The 20,310-nt window shown below is 41.5% G+C and overlaps 1 protein-coding gene across 2 annotated transcripts in view; it reads right to left on the reverse strand.

The window, feature by feature from the left end:
- Positions 1 to 1,595: 1,595 nt before the first annotated feature.
- VEGFD (vascular endothelial growth factor D) overlaps positions 1,596 to 20,310 on the reverse strand; it is a gene marked incomplete at both ends in the record, with an annotated part of 38,573 nt that continues 19,858 nt past the window's right edge. Inside the window, 6 exons of one of the 2 annotated variants that reach the window (XM_079728188.1) lie at positions 1,596 to 1,722; positions 2,305 to 2,500; positions 8,291 to 8,391; positions 9,550 to 9,698; positions 13,086 to 13,276; positions 18,072 to 18,279. In XM_079728188.1, coding sequence (XP_079584314.1) covers positions 1,596 to 1,722; positions 2,305 to 2,500; positions 8,291 to 8,391; positions 9,550 to 9,698; positions 13,086 to 13,276; positions 18,072 to 18,279 — 972 coding nt within the window. Of the gene's footprint in view, positions 1,723 to 2,304; positions 2,501 to 8,290; positions 8,392 to 9,549; positions 9,699 to 13,085; positions 13,277 to 18,071; positions 18,283 to 20,310 lie in introns of both variants that reach the window. The other variant, XM_079728187.1, reaches the window with a different exon arrangement.

Below are 20,310 nucleotides of genomic sequence, written 5' to 3' on the forward strand. Positions count from 1 at the left end.
GGCCAACACCAGTAAATGATGAGGCCATGGTAATGGCTGCACTGTGGGGACTGGTCCCAGGCAAGGTCAAGATCAGCTGTGTCCCCAGGGTAGGGGCTGAGAGCTAAGGCCAGGAAGGAAGCAGAGGGCCCAGAGCCACAGGCTCTGAGAGAACTTGAGCAAAGGAGGGGAGAACTCGGGAACTGCTTAGGAGCCCTGAGAGAGGAAGGGCGGGGATTTGAGACAGGATCCAAGCATTCTACCATTCGGCTCCAGGAGAAACAATACAGTTTTTTGCTATGTTTATCATTCTTTATCTCCTTATTATTGTATTGCTCCACATGGTCTGGCCTGAGAAACTTGGGTTGCACAAGTTTGATCAGGACACAGTTCCAATCGTAAAGAGGTCACAGAGTAGTGGGGAGATAACATGAACATAACTATTTACAAAAGTGTGCAATAAATGTAATAGATTATGTGCGTATCTATCATCTATCTACCTACCTACCTACATATCTATGCAAGATGCTTGGTAGAGCATCAATTTTTAAGTTATTTGCTAAGTAACTTAGTTCTGCTAGAGCTGCTAAATTCCCTCTGTTTTACCAAACTTTTCAGTAAATCTACACCATCAACACGTTATTTGTGGGAGTATTTGAGCAAAAAAGCAAAGGAAAAAGGCTTGTGCTCCCTTCCTGGGTAGCTGTGGAAAAGAGAGATGAATCATGTGGCCCTGAGAACTGAGATGTGAATGAGACTGATAGTTGAGTAAGTGCAGAAACGTGGAGCTGGAGGTGGCCGGAAGAAATATACACCCGCAAAGGTGTCAGGGGCACCAGTGGGCTCTCCTCCATCAAGTCAAGTTCAACTGGGGGTCAAGTCAAGGTAAACTGAATCTCAAAGGAAAGACTGATGTCCAGCTGATTTGGGGGTCACACTTATTTAACCTCGTTTAGAACCTTAAACCTCCTGAGAGCTATTCTTTCGGTTTCCCAAAAGTGGAGTCTAGTTTTATTGTGTTCTTGTCTCTCCCACACCTCCCACTTCTGAATTCCTTTCTCTCTGTAAAATATTTTTTTCTTTAGCATAAAATTTAGAGCGGTAGCATATTAAATAACACATGAAATTCTCTGGCTTGAATAATGTGTTTATTTTCTTTAAATACACTTAAATATGAAACAACAGGCAGTAGTTTGGTAAACTCAAAACTACAAGCTGGACAGTAATCGGATAATCAGTGCTGATCATACAAATCAAAATCGGCATAAGAAAGAATCAGAATAATTCACAAGAGAGTTGCAATTAGCAAAGGACTCGAAGACTATGCAAATTGCCTCATCTGCTCTGAGTAATTAATCACATGGTACCTGTCATTCCATGATGATCAAACCTTTTTCACTCTCCATTCCTTGGTGTGCAGAGCATCTTCAGTTAGAAGACACCTGTCAGAGAGCCAGGGAATCCTCACCTGGTGTTTAATGGAAGGTCCATCTGGATTCACCATAGTACTATGTAAAACGGATTTTTTTTCTAACAACTGGAACAGTGACAGCAACTTGGCAAAGCAGCATGCTGTTTAAAACGACAGGGATGGGGAACTGGGGATCAAGGCTGAATCAAGGATTTTCTCGATCGTGGAGCCCATGGGCGGCCCTTTTCTCCTTTGGAAAGCGGCAATGCTTTGGACATGCTGGTTTTCCATTTGCACAGGTTCTCATGTGAAAGGGGCATCTGTCCTCACAGCTGTTACAAAAGAAAATAAACATGAGAATTCAGAATCAAGGACTAAGTTCCAAGGAAAAACTCTGATCTGATTTGATTACGTTTTCAAAGTAAATTTTCCAGATACATATTTAAAATGTCAATATAAAATCCTGGATGGTTACCCCACATGGTTTCAGAATCTATTAAAGCACAATTGCTAACTTCTAAGTGTTCTATTCATCAGTAAAGTTCTTGCTATATAAATCCAATGACATCCCCTTCCTCAAAGAAAAAAAGCAAACATATGTGGATATATACTGAGAGAGAGATTGAGCTAAAGAGTCAGCTGATCTGAAATAATAATTGTTGAAATTTCATCAACTTTAGTTTTTGCTTAAGATCCATAAGCCAACAATAGCAGGCATGATTTTCTTGATTTCACAATCAGTCATCACTCTATATACTTATTCCGTAGTTGCCAAACCTCTGTTTTACTATCAAAAAGGGGGCTTGGCATTGAACAATAAAATTGGCTTAATAAGGAAGCCCACCAAATCTAAATGGTATTTACATTAAATGTCAATGGGCCAAATTTAGGCGAAAGTGCAAAAAGCTGTTCACCTGCAGGTGTCTGGGTGAAATATCTTGTGCTTCTGGCAGCAGCTCTCCAGAGTTTCTCTGCACTCAATGCAACTGCAGTTCTCTGGGTGCTGGATGAGATCTCTGGGACATGGTGTTTTACAGACACACTCGCAACGATCCTCATCAAACTTCATGTGTGGACCGCAGAGAGCCAGCTCCTGGAGATGAGCGTGATCTAAATGGAAAAAGTGTTGGTCAAAAAATACACCTCACACCTTCCAGGCTATGGGTAGAAACAGTGATGTATTTCCTCACCGCAGATCATAATACTAATATAAAGGATACAGCAATGACAATGAACTTTGATTCCACAGACATCTGTTGGAAAACATGATCAGCTGAGAGAGGAGGGTCTGAGAGGTTTTTGACACACTTAGCTGACCGATATTTCTTCTAGAAAATATACAAAACAACTGGATAACTACTACTCCGTGTCCAATTCTGATCATCGAGTTGAAACTCATTGCATAAAACAGAGGAGACAGAAACTTTGGAAGAACTTGACAGTGTCACCTCAGCATTCTTGAAAGGCTTGGAGGAAAGCTAAGTGTTGAGTTTCTTCCCCAAACCTGCTTCTCTCCCACTTTGCCTCACTTAGTGAACGGTGCCGTCACTCCTGACTCACCCGCCATGTTGAATCTAATTACCATGTCCACCCAGTTCTGCCTCCCTGAATTTGTTCTTTTTCATCATCACTGCCACAGCCTCAATTCAGTCAGTACCTTGTACTTTTTGTGCAAATGGCACTCACTCACTTCACCACCACAAGTTTTACCCTTTCAATCCATTCTCCACAATATCAAATGCAAATCTAATCATGTCACTACTGCTTTATTTTTTTAAATTTATTTATTTTTGGCTGTGTTGGGTCTTTCGTTGCTGCACGCGGGCTTTCTCTAGTTGCTGTGAGCGGGGGCTACTCTTCGTTGCGGTGCGCGGGCTTCTCATTGTGGTGGCTTCTCTTGTTGTGGAGCACGGGCTCTAGGCACGAGGGCTCAATAGTTGTGGCTCGTGGGCTCCAGAGCGCAGGCTCAGTAGTTGTGGTCCACGGGCTTAGTTGCTCTGCGGCATGTAGGATCTTCCCGGACCAGGAATCAAACCCGTGTCCCCTGCATTGGCAGGCTGATTCTTAACCACTGTGCCACCAGGGAAGTCCCTGCTCTACTGCTTTAATTACCTTAAAAGGTTCTCTCTTTCCCAATAAGAGTCAATTTCCCCACCAAGACAAAAGAGACCCTCCATGAGCTGGACCCTATCAACCTCCCAGACTCATCTTCTGTCTCTCTCTCATGTATCCTATGCTCCTCCGTACCAAATTATAGTACTTTCTGTTCTCGTGACATGTCAGGGTCTCTCAACCCCATGCTTTTCGCCTTGTCGTTCCCTTTGCTAGTCATCCTTTCCCCCGATACCTTTCCCAACTTCAAATTTAGTTAAGGGCCCTACCCTGTGCATATTTCCATTCTGTCCTTTCTGGTACTGCTTACATTTGTCTGTTTATTTCTATGTTTCCTCTGTTAATGAAAAAATCCTAAAGGTTATAGGGATCAGGTCTCATCGTTCTGGCATAAAATAGGCACTTGATAAACATTTGCTGAGTTTATTTGTTGTAATACAAGGGTCCTGAAGCAGGCCGATATACGGAGATTCTGAAGAATCCCATCTAGCATTCCAAGACATTGGGTTAAGGCATATGGTCTTGCCAATATCTGGCCATTAATGATATATCAAAATGGCAATCTCATGTCATCCAATCTCATAGTCTTAACTGCTCTGTGACTGATGATCTTTGAGGGCTCATGTGGAATGGGTATTGAAAGGCTAGATCTGAGGATCCTCCATTCTGAATTGTGTGAAGAGGAAAAAGGTAAGCTTTGTAAGCCATATGCAGATGCCAGATGTCACTTTGGGGCAAGATGAGACTAGATAGAAGCTCCTAAAAGATTTGCATGGATCACTAGGTGGCAGTAGAGATTCACTTAGAACACTTCAGGCTGTCCCAACTCCATTCTTGGAGCCGTGGTTTAGGGAAACACAGTCTACCAGGTATTTGCTGAACTTCAGCAAGGTAGTTGGCAGTGGCTGACCTCAATCCTTATAGATAAGTTGAAAGTGACAGAGAATGGACGTAGGAGAGCTGAGTGAAGCGGTAACTGGCTAAGGGTGATACCCGATGTATTGTATATCAATTTCAATCCTAGGGAAGTTGATGATGGGATACCAGTGTGTTAGGTCCTCAGCCTTGTTCCATTTATTATTTTAAATCAATAAACTGATGGAATTTTTCCAAGTAAATTCTTGAATTTGTGGGTATCTTGAGGAATTTAAAATCTAGAATCAGGACTCCCTAATTTTTTTCTTTTTTTGGTATTCTTAGTTTTCTTGTTTGTTTGTCTGTTTGTTTTTTAAAACAGTTTAGAGCAGTGGCCTGAATCTAACAAGATGAAATTAAATTGGACTTGGATTCACTAACTCACATATGCTCATCCAGGGAAGAGAAGTTATTGTAGAAAAAGCAGCTGGCTTAATAGCCACATGTGTGGGAAGAAAAAGTATTTAGTGAACAGTAAGCTCAATATATGTCATCAGTTTGATGAAGCCACTGGAGAAGTGACCATGAACTTGGCCCACATTAACCGAGTTGCAGGAGATGAAAATGAGAAGTGATGGGAAGTGATCAAGGCTACCCCGTGCCTCTCACTTCCATCATTGCCACAACTTCCCAAAAGGTCCCCTTCCTCCTTGCCTGCCCCCGGCCAACCCACCCTCTTGTACACTGTCACTCGGTTGATTCTGTTAAAATTCTAACTGGTGCTGTCACTGTCCACTTAAACCAGTTGAGTGGTTTCCTTTTGCGTTTAGCATCACATCCAAGCTCTGGGACACGCTTTACAAGGGTCCCCTGTGAACCTCTCCAGCTTCCTCTCTCACATCTACCCAGCCCCCTCCTGTAACGTCCCCACCATGCTGACTGTCTTCCAGCAGCCAGACGCGCTGCGGTCTTTCACTTCCAGCCCTGAGCGCTCATTTTCCCCTGGCTCAGAACACTCCTCTCTTTCTCCACTACTCTTCCTGCCCTCAACACACATGGGCGCCGGCTAAGTCCCTCCCCACGAATTACCTTCAGCAGAAAGAACCTGCCTCACCCAAGGTTATATCCCCTCTCTGAGGTAGCCCTTATCCAGTGACGAGTCCATAGGACCCTGCCCCTTTGCCTCAATTTGAGGCATCCCCCCACGGGCTGTCCCAGTTTCAGCTCCCCACAGGCTTGGCTAACGCCTCTCAGCAACTGCAACAAGGTTCAACTTCTCCCTCTGCCCAGTCCTGCCCCCGACCCGTCACCTTTGAAAGCAGTCCTGCATGTAAACCTCCAAAGTACAAATCTCTCTCCCAGGAGCTGTGTACCAGGGAAAGCTTGATTAGAACAGCCTTTAAGTTCTATATATACAGCTTTCCACAATAACTTTCTTTTTAAAAATTTTTTTATTGGAGAATAGTTGATTTACAATGTTGTGTTAGTTTCAGGTGTACGGCAAAGTGAATCAGTTATACCTATATCTACTCTTCTTTAGATTCTTTTCCCATATAGGCCATTACAGAGTACTGAGTAGAGTTCCCTGTGCTGTACAGTAGGTCCTTATCAGTTACCTATTTTATGTACAATACTGTGTATATGCCAATCCCAGTCTCCCAATTTATCCCTCCCCCCCCCTTGGTAACCTCAAGTTTGTTTTCTACATCTGTGACTCTATTTCCATTTTGTAGATAAGTTCATTTGTACCATTTTTTGGATTCCACATAATAACTTTCTAACACAGTTTAAAAATGGGTCACATGGAGAAAGAATTAGATTGGTTTTACATGGTTCCATAGGGTAAAGCTGAAGTAACAAGTTGATGCTCTAGAGCTGGGCTATCCAACATGCTGGCTACGGGCCAGAATGCACATGAAATGGCAAGTGTGAATTGAGATGTGCTCTAAGTGTAAAATACACACTGGATTTCAAAGACGTAGCACAAAGAATGAAGGGTATACCCTTGATAAATCTTATATTGCTTGCGTGTTGAAATGAGAGTATTTTTTATATATTAGACTAAGTAAAACATTAAAATTAATTTCATCTGTTTCTTTTAACCTTTTTAATGTGAGTACTATAAAATGTAAGTTGTATATGTGACTCTCACTGTAATTCCATTGGACAGCACTCTTCTAGACAGAGAGAGAGACAGATTCGGGTTCAATATAGTTTATTAGCAACAAGAGTGTGCCCAGTGTAACTGGGATGCCTCAGTGGGTTTGTCAAGTTTCCCCACGACTGATGTATTTCCTAGCAGAGGATGGCTGAAGACTTGGTGGGAAGGATGTACATGACATTCAAGATTGGCATGGGCATTTACAGAGTTACTGTAGGACCCAGCAATCCCACTCCTGGGCATATATCCAGAAAAGACGAAAACTCTAATTTGAAAAGGTACACGCACCCCAATGTCAGCACTACTTACAACAGCCAAGACATGGAAGCAACCTAAATGTCCATCAACAGAGGAATGGATAAAGAAGATGTGGCACATATATACAATGGAATACTACTCAGTCATAAAAGAGAATGAAATAATGCCACTTGCAGCAACATGGATGGACCCAGAGATTATCATACTCAGCGAAGTAAGTCAGAGAAAGACAAATATCATATGATATCACTTATATGTGGAATCTAAAAAAATGATACAAATGAACTTATCTACAAAACAGAAACAGACTCACGGACATAGAAAACAAACTTATGGTTACCAAAAGGAAAGGCGGGAGAGGATAAATTAGAAGTTTGGGATTAACATACACACACTACTATATACAAAACAGATATACAACAAGGACTTACTGTATAGCACAGGGAACTATATTCAATAACTTATAATGGAAAATAATCTGAAAAAGAATATATATATAAAACTGAATCACTTTGCTCCACACCTGAAACACTGTAAGTCAACTATACTTCAATTTTTTAAAAAGATCTGCATGGGCATTTAAACTACATGAACTTTAAGATTCCCTCAAACCCTGGGTTGAGCTTTCATGAAAACACTTGGAAGCTGAGAGACAGAAGCATAGGGAATAGCTTGTTATTTACAGTTTCTAGGACAGATTCCTTAGAGCTTAATCCTTACTAATCTTGCTTGTAGATCATAGTTGGAAACAAGCAAGGTTCAAATTGCATGATTCCTTACGATCTTTACAGTGGAATCACGTCAAGTTCTCTCAGAAGTCAATAAAAAGTGGATTCACTTTCAGCCAGATGTTCATAATCAAAAATCAGAGCATTGTAAGTTATGTGCAGTGACGAGAGCCTAGCTCATCTGGTTCCCAACTCCCCTGAGCCCAATAGCCGTGTTTTGCTTTTACTTTGCCCTCGTTTCAGAAGAAGTCTTCTCTTATTCCCCATTTTTTTCAAATTATTGGCATGTTTTCACATGACACAGTTGAAAAAAACCAACACGTCCAAAATGACCTTACATTCCTGTAGGACTTTTATATAAATAACTTAGTAAAATGTGGTTGACTCGTGTTTCATTCTGAAGTGGCTTTCATTAAAGGTTATCATCCCCTTTCAAATTCAATGTTTGGGGATGCTCTAATCATCTGGGTCTTTAAGATTAAAAAGCAGAACGAGGCATTGGTAGACTTACTATATAATTATAGCACAGAGGTCTCTGGAATCTCACTGCTTCTATCACTCTTGGCTGTGTGTCTAGAAAGTTACTAGACATTTTGGTGTGTCCATTTTGTAATTGTAAAAAAAAAGGGATATTAATCATACATTATAGGATTATTGGGAGGATTAAATGAGTTGATACATATAAAAGGCTTACAAGATCGCTTGGTCAATAAATACTAGTTGCTATTGTTGTTATTATTATTATTATTATTATTACTATTATCATTTCACCACTGCTGTGATTACCTTCCATTCCGGCGAGTGGATTCTCCTCCTGTAAAACACATTTACATTTGTTGCTGTCCCAGAGCATGTCAATAGGACAGAGTTTCTTGGAATGGGAACAGCTAGGAGGAGAAAACAATAAATCAGATTTTAAAGCTTTCAAGGGTAGTCATACCTTTGGAACATTTTTTTTAAAATGTTGAATACATTTCCGAGTGGAGAATAGTGAAGATTTTTAAGGAGCTTAATTCATATTTATGAACAGCATGTTATTAGATAGTAATTCTGTAATTACAAATATTCTCTGTGGAAACGTTTGGAAACCAAACTGTAATTTTGGAAAGGTATACTCTTTTTAAGAGGATTGGTGTTAAAAACTATGTAAATTAGCTGTCAACAGAGCTTATTTACCCCAAGTGAATAGTGTTCTAACCCAGCTCCTAAGCATTATGTCTGTAAAACGGAGATAAGAACACTGGCCAGGACAGCAGGAAAATCTGGAGGATAAATGTTCCTTTATTATGAGCTTTCTTTTCTACCTGGCACTCACACAGTGCGTTTACTCCTTTACTTTTGCAAGATCTAAGTATCCAACTTAATTACTTTATATTTTTATTCAATAGTTGTGATTTGCCCTTTTGTTTCTCTGTAGTAAATTCTTTTTCCCCAAATCAATGATTCTTACCTTTGATTTCAGGACACTTGAGGGTGTCATAATTTGTCTCATAAAGAATCACAAAATACTCACAAGAAAATGTCTAGGCAAATTAAACTCATTTTTCATTTAAAATAATATTTCCCATTTGGTCAACTTAACAGGAAGGCTTAAAAAATTGCCAGAATCAGATGCACACAGTTGCGCCACTCCCCAGCGACTCCAGGAGCCTTCTTTCCCCCTCCTAACTTCGGGACTTAAATATGTAAACAGCCTGAAATGGGTTTTATCTAATGCTTGTTCTGGAATGAGGGAACAGATGCCAAATTTGAGTCTGGAGCAGAGTTTTACAACTGCATCAGACTATGCATATTAAGAACAAACGTGCCCACAGCTTGACATGCTGAGTTCAAAACCACTGAACTTTCTGATCCTACTGCAATATACATGTAACACCTCATAAAAAATATACTTGCCAAACAGTTATTACCCGTAGATCTGGGTTAGAACCTAAAAGACAAAGAGCTTGAAGAGAGAGCGATGACTCTGTAATTAATGAACTATTCTCCACACACAGCTTTAGCCAAGGCAAGAACAAGCATGAAGAAGTCTAAGAAATGCTTACCGATCTTCTTCTGGGATCTGGATGGATCTTCTAATAATCGAGTACGGATGGCGGGGAGCTGTTGGCAAGCACTTACAACCTGTATGGTTGGCAACTTTAACAGGCACTAATTCAGGTACTGATGTCAAAGGTACTGATATCTCAAAGAGCTAGAGCAGAGAAAGATAACTATAATACATATTTAAAAAATAAGAATAATTTCTACAGTCTGCATTTTTGCCTTTGTTCCTTACGGTAATGACTTTAGCAAAGTCGTCCATTAAGAATACACTACCAACGTAAAATAGATAGCTAGTGGGAAGCAGCCGCATAGCACAGGGAGATCAGCTCGGTGCTTTGTGACCACCTAGAGGGGTGGGATAGGGAGGGTGGGAGGGAGGGAGACGCAAGAGGGAAGAGATATGAGAACATATGTATATGTATAACTGATTCACTTTGTTATAAAGCAGAAACTAACACACCACTGTAAAGCAATTATACTCCAATAAAGATGTTAAAAAAAAAAAGAATAGAGCTAATATGCAAACTATTATATATAGGATGGATAAACAACAAGGTCTTACTGTATAGCACAGGGAACTATATTCAATGACCTGTAATAAACCATAATGGAAAAGAATATAAAGAAGAATATATATGTGTATAACTGAGTCACTTTGCTGTAGAACCGAAATTAACAAAACATTGTAAATCAGCTATACTTCAATAAAATTCAAAAAAAAAAAACAGAATAAGGCTAAGGGCTGGCATGAAGGAAAGAATTCTGGGCTGGGTGTCAGAAGACCAGGGCCTTAACCAACTTTATCAAGTATTTAAGTTTTGTCAAATCTCTTAAATTTTTGGTGTCCCTAGAACGCTTGTAAAATGGTGACCTTGTAAAATGGTAACCTTGTAAAATGTTCCCTGCTCCTGCTTTAAGTCTGAGTGTGAATTGTAAGGATTAAATGAAATTATAGCTATGAAGTTTCTTTGCAACCATGGTGAACAGATCACTGCTCAAAACGATTTACTTATCTCTTCCCGTGCCATCTCCATTGGAGGAATATAGTTTTCTGTTCCTTGACTTTGGACTTGGCCATGTGACTTGCTTTGGTTGAGAGGACATTAGCAGACATGACACAAGCACAGACTTGAACTGTGCGTGCATGCATTTGCTCTAGCCATGTGAAGAGCATAATCTGGCAGGCTTGCTGGTCTAAGGGATACGAGACACAGGGACCAGACCTGGACTCAACCTGCAGCTTGCCACCAAGCCCAACTGAGCCCACTCTAAACTAAATGAATCTCAGATACATGAATGAGAAAAAGCCATCGTTGTTTGAAGCCACTAAGTTTTAGGGTGTTTATTATGCAGCATTATATAGTAATAACTGACTGATACAAGACCATCATGCCCAAACAATGATAGGTAACATGAATATCATTCTATGTTTCTATATGCTAGCCCCTGTTGTAAGCACTTTTATATTAATTCATTTACCCTTGTAACAACATTACAGGGAGGGTTTTTTTAATTACCCCCCTCCAACTCTACAGGTGAAAAAACAGACGTACAGAGAGGTTATATAACTTGCCTAAGGCCATATAACTATTGATTGGAAGAGTAAGGATTTGAACCTAGGCAGTCTACTCTAGAGCTAGAGGGGATACTCTTAAGAATATGCCTTATTACTTTTTGGAATGAAATTGCTGTGACCAGAGGAAGCAAGATGGGATCTCCGCAAGCAAAATTTACTTGCTGAGAATATCAGTTACTTTGTTTCTAGAGAGGCTCTCTGATGTATGGATGCGTTTCAACTTGATTTTAATGCTCTGCCCATTCAATCAGCATTCCATGTAGTCCTTACTACATAGAGTGTTCATTTATTCACTTAGTTTCTAAGATGTATTTCACTGAACAGTCCATAACTTTGGGATGAGAGGTAGTTTTTCTTTAAAAAAAACCACTATTACAATGTTCAAATATGCATATTTGGAAAGAAAAACTGCTGTACATTTACACTTAAGCACATTCTTTAAAACTACTCATTTGTTGAGGACAGCAGTCAAAATACTCCATTATCTACTGTTAAGTGGAAGCAATCCATTAAACTTGTGTTTAGCCTGACCTTTTTATATGTAATGGCACTTCCACGAGTCTAAGTAAGAGGGTGTTTTTAGAGTGTTTATTTTACATGAACTTCATCTTCTTGCGAAATTTTTCAGCTATACTCTAGGGTAGAACACGGTCATGAACTAAAGTCTCTTACGTTATGCAAGCTTCGTTTCCACTGACAGTTGATGCTTAGCCATACTTATGTCATTTTTTTCCCTGATTGTCAAACAGCAGAGGTCAGAATTTTTACAAGTTCCAAGATTCTCTAAAAGAATTTAGAAAAAGAAACTCTTCAGTTTAAGGGATATTTTAAGTAGGGGGGAAAATTAAGGATAAGTTAACCTAGTATCAAACAAATCAGGATTCCATTCTTTCCATCCAATTAAGATAATTACCTAACATGGGTATATTCAGTGCACAGGTAATTTTATTGCGCTACCTCTTTTCACAATCATGAGGCTAGATTGTAGAGGCAAATGTGACAATTAAATGAATATACCAATACGCGTGAGGAATTTGCGACACAGAACCAAAAGGAATGTAGTTTGACTTACAGCTTTTTAATGTTTTGCTAAGTTTGTTATTACTGCTCTTCTATGCCACGTTTATTACATTTCTTAACAATATGGTAGCAACAGAATCAAAAACTTATCTACTGAGCAAAAGGAATTTTATAAGATGGAGAGGGAAGAATTCTTTCTTTCATGGGGACTGGAGGATTATTTTCAAAGGTCTTTTGTGCTAGATATTTTCCCTGTGTGCCTCCGGAGACGCCATCCTCTTTCCTTCCTTCCCCACTGGGCTGTATCCCAGGATGCTGACCTCCATGGAATGGATCTATAGGCCCTCTTGCCCCCACCCCCCTGCCGGGCTAAGGGTTGGCAGTGGCTGCCCCTCCTCCAGCCAGTCCTGCAGCCCGCTTCTCCATTTCCTCTCTCGGTTCCCATAACCCCTCCATCCTCTTGCCTCTTCAGTCTAAGGGTGGGAACAGCTCTCCCTTTCTGCCAGCTCTGGGTACTTCACCAGCCCTTTCTCCTTCCCCCACCCATCACTGAACTCTTCTCAATCACTCCATTTGAACAACACGGAACCTAATGAATACACAAGTCAGTGTGGCTATCTTCGTTCCTTTAAACGTCTGTTCTAGTAACTTCCATATGACTTTCTGATCCTTGACATTATAGCATCAGAGAGACAGCAGCTGACATGGGTTCAGGCTTTGGAGTCACCTGGATTTGAATCCCAGCTCTGCCACAAGCTACCTCTTTGAGCCTCCATTTCCTTATCTATAAAGGAAGATGATAAGCTACCCATTTAGCTTATCTCAGGGTTATATGAGATGACACACATAAAGCGTTGAGACAGCGCTTGGCAATCAGCTGAGCTGTAGCTGTCGACACTATCAGCGTCAGGGCTCCAGAGAGGGCTGATGTCCTCATACCTGTTTGGAAACGTACGAGGTGCTGGTGTTGACACAGACGAGGCTCTCTTCATTGCAGCAGCCGCCACACCGGAACACGTTCACGCAGGGGGGCTTGAAGAATGTGTCAGTGCTTCTCCCCAGCTCGCTGGCCACCTCCACGCACGTCTCTCGAGGGCTGCACTGCGTCCTTTGCCATTCCTCATCTATAACTGCGGAAAGGCAGCTCGTTGGGCCAGCAGAACAAAGGGCCCTGACATGCCCACGTGTGCCAGGGTTACACTCAACACCGTCATTCTCACAAGTGCAGCGCTTGGTGATTTCACTAGATGGGTATTTGGGGTCAGTCCTTTAACCAAGGATTGTTTGCAGAAAATTTACAACCAAAATCTGCGTTCCTTCCCATTTATACGATCCCTTCGTAGACTCTAATTCTACTTGCCATTGGTGATGAACACCATGTTCTGGATATAACTACGTCGGGTACATCTGGAGAAGCCTGCTAATAAGGAACTAAATGGATGCACATAAAGCAATGACATGTAAGCATTATTTATTAAGCAATTTACAGGACACAGCTGGATAGCATTTCTTCTCCTTGAAGCCAGGTGTGGGCAGGTTTTAGCACCATTAAGAAATACGTTTCGGGAATTCCCTGGCGGTCCAGTGGTTAGGACTCCATGCTTTCACTGCTGAGGGTGCGGGTTCAGTCCCTGGTCGGGGAACTTAAGATCCCACAAGCCGTGCAGTGCAGCCAAAAAAATAAAACAGAAAATTAAAAAAAAAAGAAATACCTTTCTATTGGTTGCTTAACTAACTATATATGGCAAACACATGAATGAAAAGTTAAGTGGGGGCTTCCCTGGTGGCACAGTGGTTGAGAGTCCACCTGCCAATGCAGAGGACACGGGTTCATGCCCCGGTCTGGGAAGATCCCACATGCCGCAGAGTGGCTAGGCCCGTGAGCCATGGCCGCTGAGCCTGCGCGTCCGGAGCCTGTACTCCGCAACGGGAGAGGCCACAGCAGTGAGAGGCCCGTGTACCGCAAAAAAAAAAAAAAAAGCTAAGTGGAACTAGTCTTTCCTCAAGTCAGAGTGTTCTCATTTGCAAATGCCCAATACTGATGTTTCTATCAAATGATGAAATAAGCTGGTTCATTTTTAAAAAAAAAATAATTATTTATTTATTTATTTTTGGCTGTATTGGGTCTTTGTTGCTGCGCGTGGGCTTTCTCTAGTTGTGTTGAGCGGGGACTGCTCTTTGTTGCGGTGCGTGGGCCTCTCACCACGTTGGCCTCTCCTGTTGCAGAGCTTGGGCTCTAGGCGCACGGGCTTCAGCAGTTGTGGCACACAGGCTCAGTAGTTGTGGCTCGTGGGCTCTAGAGCGCAGGCTCAGTAGTTGTGGCACACAGGCTTAGGTGCTCCACGGCACGTGGGATCCTCCCAGACCAGGGCTCAAACCCATGTCCCCTGCTGGCAGGCGGACTCCTAACCACTGCACCACCAGTGAAGCCCAAGCTGCTTCATTTTGATGAAAGGAGCAATATTCTGGCCATTCTAGCTAATTTGTGGGAAATAAGAAAAAGAAACAAGCCTCGGGCAATCAAAGAAGGTTACATACCATTCTTGTAAAACATACTCGCCTTTCTCTCAAAGTTTATTATTTTGAAATTAGATTTTGATGCTTTGATACTTAATGTTGCATAGCCTTTCTACAGACGTTTTTGGGAAATGATTCAATTTTATGATAAAGACAATATTTAAAGACTTTCTTTTAGTTTGCCATGGAATTGTAGAGTTGATTATACACTGGGGTGGAGGGGAGTGGTGAAAACCCTTAGTGGTTGGCAGCTTCTAACCTGACCCTCCATCACGTCCACCTCCTGGTGTTCACACCCTGTATAATCCCCTCCTCTGCGTGTGGGCTGGACCTAGTGACCCGAATGTTATGAAGAGAATACAGCAAGAGTGATGGGATGGCACTGCCACGATTAGGTTAACAAAGACTGATCTCCATCTTGCTAGCAATCACCATCTCTCGCTGGCACTCTTTTGCCTTCTCAGCTTACAGGCTTGGATGAAGCAAGTCATCATGTTGGAAAGGCCCACATGGCAGGGAGCTGAGGGTGGCCTCTACCTAACCACCAGTGTGGAGCTGGGACCCTCAGTCCAACAGCCTGTCTGGAACTGAATCCTGCCAACAACCTCTGAGTGAACTTGGAGACACATCTGGCCCCAACTGAACCTTGAGATGTTGCCTGTGACCCAAGTTGACACCTTGACTGCAGCCTCCGGAGAGACCCTGAAGGAGAGATTCCAATTGAGGCTATGTCTGCAATTCTGAACCACCGAAACTGTGCAATAAAAAATGTTGTCTGAAGCAGCTAAGTTTTGGGGTAATGTGTTACACAGTGATAGATAAACTCTTCTCTATTTTTACTCCATCTTCAAAAATTTGTAAATGGTCTCTGCCCAGATTCTGAATTCCCGTATATGTGAACGTGTTTCTACCAGAAGGGATAGAGAGAACTTCTATCTGGAGGATACAGATAAAACATCATTGTTGCAGATCTGACGCTAGTCTCTAAATTATTCTCTTAAAACATCTTTTCCACAGCCTTTTTCCTTTTCCACCCATTAATCTCAGATTTCCTCATATGTTGCTTTCTTCAATCACTGAAAACACAAAATACGTTTGGCTGGCTGAAAAGCACTGCATATACTACACAATTTACCTAAACTCTGTTTTTTCATCATAAAATCTTCTAGTCCAAGAAACCGTTTAAAATGTCCGATTATGAATATTTATATATAGAGTCTGAAGGTTGTAAACATGAGAGATAAATTACCCAGTTAGGTACTATTTAATTCACTATTATTAATCATAAATCCTTGAAAAAACAAGTAATCAAGTTATAAAAACATTCCTTGCTTAAAACGCTATTTAAATGTTGCTTTCTATTTTCTTTTTTTTTGCGGTACATGGGCCTCTCACTGCTGTAGCCTCTCCCGTTGCAGAGCACAGGCTCCGGACGCGCAGGCTCAGCAGCCATGGCTCACGGGACCAACTGCTCCGCGGCATGTGGGATCCTCCCGGACCGGGGCACGAACCCGTGTCCCCTGCATTGGCAGGCGGACTCTCAACCACTGTGCCACCAGGGAAGCCCCTCTATTTTCTTTTTTATAAAACTAAGTTTTCAAAGTCAGAACATTGTGTAGAACTATGACCAATGACACTGAGCAAAGGTTTCATACCTCTACTTTCACTACTACTGCCCAGCAGGACTGCTCTTCCTCGGGGAATTACCCTGAAATCCATGAGGGAGAGTTATAACAAATTATAATTGGGATACCACACCGATTTAATTATTTGCTGCTTCTAACTTACTAAGTAACTTTAGATGATCCCGCCCCACCATGTAACAAGAGACATTTTAGAGTTGGCAAATTCCATATTATTTGTTTTTTAAAAATATTAAAAAAAATTTTTTATGGTTTCCTCCTTAGGAAATGTCAATTTCGACATGAATGACTTTTTAAAATCACCTCCTCTTGGTTTCATGGTAAATGCTTCTCTATCTCCATCTTCACAGAGCATCTCCAGGCTTGCCTCAGGCCTTCAAACAGGTAATCTGGTTAAGGCCCTGAATCTCCAGATGAGGTCTGATCCCTTTACTTTCATGAAGTCCTTGCTAATTCACCACACAGAAACAACTAGAGCTTCAGACCTCTGGCTACATTGGGTTCTAGGCCATGGTTCCAACCATCTCAACTCATTTAGACACAGTCATACAGATGCGCACCAAGCATCCTCTTCACTCCCGGGCTCTGGTGCTACTAAGGTATTGATACCACCTATGCACAGCCTTCCCCGCAGCCAACAATATCGTCCTTTTACAAATGGAAGAAAATAAAGATAACTCTACAAAGAACAGAATAATTTTGGCTGAGCAGTCAATTTAAATTATGCAATAGCTACAATCCGTTACCAGGTAACCATATGTTAATCAAATCTAAAATGCTAAATCATCAAAGCCACGGTGGTTTCTTGTGCTGTTTTGACACATCATCCAAAAAGTTAAATGCCTAATTGGAGGCCGCACAACTGCATTTGGCAAGCATGTCATTCATTATAGAACGGTACATACAGACAACAGTTTGCTTATAAAGGTCCTCCAAACCTTACTAGGGAAGAGGCATTCTCTTTATTTCAAATCATGTTATTTTCTAGTCCAGCGTCTGGATTCTTTTGTCTAGAGAATTTCCCCCTCCATTATTCTCTTAGTAATACCAATATGCATTATTCCAACTCAGCTTCTAAATTCTACTTTTCATTTTTACTTTAAAAAAAAATCACAGGGCTTCCCTGGTGGCGCAGTGGTTGACAGTCCGCCTGCTGATGCAGGGGACACGGGTTAGAGCCCTGGTCTGGGAAGATCCCACATGCCGCAGAGCGGCTGGGCCCGTGGGCCACGGCCGCTGAGCCTGCGCGTCCGGTGCCTGTGCTCCGCAACGGGAGAGGCCACAACAGTGAGAGGCCAGCGTACCACAAAAAAAAAAAAAAAAAAAAAATCACAGAATTTTGAAGACATAAAAAAGCTATACCTAATCTATTGGTTTTTATCCATGTATGTATGGCCGTAGAATGCTCCTTATTAATGAATACCCAGGTTGTTTCATTTTTTAAGGAAACTCAATTATTATTTTTTTCTATTAAGAACAGGCTTTCTGGGTTCCTTTTGCCCTCACATCTCTGAGTTAAATATATTTCCATATTGGGAAGTGTTATTTGGTGTTGAATTTTGATCTCAAAATCCTACTGGGTATACTTCTCTGTGGAGTAAACACAGGAAACCAGGACTCTCCACTAACACTGAAGCTATGAAATCAAAGACCCCCTTTTTTTTTCTCCCAGACACGTGCCCGCCCTACTCAATCTTTTAGAAGTTGGCGCATTTGTTACTCTCTGATAAAGAGTAAGAATTGGCCTCCGCATGCACACACCTACCTTTTAGTGTCTCAATGTCATAGAAAGTGGCCGCAAACCTGGTGGACCGATGGGATGCTGAGCGAGAGTCCGCGCTGGTGAGACTTTTGAGCTTCAGTCGGCATCTCCACAGCTTCCAGTCCTCGAAGTGGGTGATCTGCAGTAGTTCCTCCAAACCCGAAGCCGCCCTAATCTGCTGCTCAGATTGTTCTAACATTGACTGGGATGCCCGCTTAAAGCGAAACAAAACAAACAAAAAAACTGGCTTACAAGCAACTTTCTCAAGTTCTAGTTTGTCTTGATAATATTCATTGCTAACACTTACAAATGTAAGTAGAGCTAAAAAGAAATTAGACTATGGAACCAGTACCTAGGAAATGGACACCAGTACCTAGGAAAAATGACATCTACTAGTTTTGATTCACATTCTGTTCATTTATGATTGATGGAATGACTTATTCCCCCAGGGTTCTCAGAACACTTAAAGACAGTATCGTAGTGGGTCGAATGGTGGACATTTAAATGACATGTCCACGTCCTAACCCCCAGAACCTGCAAATATGACTCTTTTTTGGAAAAGGATCTTTGTAGATGTAATGAAGTTAAGGATCCTGAGATGAGGTCATCCTGGATTATCTGGGTGGACCTTAAATACAAAGATAAGCATCCTTATAAAAGACAGGCGAGGGAAGACACAGACACAAACGAGAAGAATTTATGAAGCCAGAGGCAGAGACTAAAGTAACGCAGCCACAAGCCAGGGGTCGCCTGAAGCCACCAGAAGCTGGAAGACTCAAGTAATGATTCTTTCCGAGAGCTGATGGAGGGAGGATGGCCCTGCTGACACCTTGATTTTGCAAATGGATTCCAGAACTGCGAGAGAATAAATTTCTCTTGTCTTCGCCATCAAGTCTGTGGTAATTCAGTATGGCAGCCACAGGAAACTAATATAGATTTTAAAATCACACTATTTTGTGCAGGAGCCAATGACAATTGTTTTCATCTGTTATTTGAGACGCTGACCCACAAAGTCTTGGGGATCCTGCCTATAGTCACACAAGAAGGAAAGATTTTAAGAACCTGATAATCTGAATTTGCTGACTTCTAACCCTCTGAACTGTTTTTCCCTTTTTAAACCTGTTTACTATTCCAAAGACATGATTTTTTTTCTGAAAAAATACACTTCTAGAGCTTATGTTGAAAACTTCCTTTCCACACAGTTGCATGAACTGTATTGACTGATACAACCCATGGATTTATGAGGGAAAAAAAGACTTGGCTGATAAAAGATTTTCAGTATGCAGTCGAATTGTTCAAAATTAGGGACTTGGTTATATAAATAATGATATATGCATACAATGAATACTATGTGATCGTCAAAACCAATGATGCAGATGTATACTGGGACAGAAGGAATTGAGTCCTCCCTGGAATGTGCTGGAGAGACAATAAGGTAGTCTGTCTATGGTTAGGGACCTGGATTTTCTCCTGCTGAGCCTGTGGTTACTGAGTTTATGTTCTGCTGTGTGGTTTGCATACGCATGCTGAGGATGTTTTTTTTTTTAGAGCTGGGGTGAGGGAGGGTAGGGAGGGAAGAAAGGGTGTAGCTGCAGGATGGTGCTGAGACAGGAAGGTGGAGCGAGACGTGAAAGTCAGCTACCTGACAGGGGGAGGGGCAGTGGGGGAAAACTGGAGATGAGCAAATGGGACTTCCATCTGGACACTGGGTGGTGTGATGTACATCCTCCTCCACTGCCCCTCAAAAACTTTAGTTAAAATCTGTATCATTTAGCAGTGTTTTGGGAGTGGGATTTTTTTTTTCTTCTTTTAAAATTTTTATTATAGTTGGTTTACAATGTTGTGCTAGTTTCTGCTCTACAGCAAAGTGAATCAGGTATACATATACATATATCCCCTCTTTTTTGGATTTCCTTCTTATTTAGGTCACCACAGAGCACTGAGTTCCCTGTGCTATACACTAGGTTCTCATGAGTCATCTATTTTATACATACTAGTGTATGTATGTCAATCCCAATCTCCCAATTCATCCCAACCCCCTTTCTCCCCTTGGTGTCCATACGCTTGTTCTCTACGTGTCTCTATTTCTGCTTTGCAAATAAGTTCATCTATATCATTTTTCTAGATTCCACATATATTGTTAATATATGATACTTGTTTTTCTCTTTCTGACTTACTTCACTCTGTATGACAGTCTCCAGGTCCATCCATGTCTCTGCAAATGGCACAATCTCGTTCCTTT

This window comes from Hyperoodon ampullatus, assembly GCF_949752795.1.
Source record: "Hyperoodon ampullatus genome assembly, chromosome: X".
NCBI lineage: Eukaryota > Metazoa > Chordata > Mammalia > Artiodactyla > Ziphiidae > Hyperoodon > Hyperoodon ampullatus.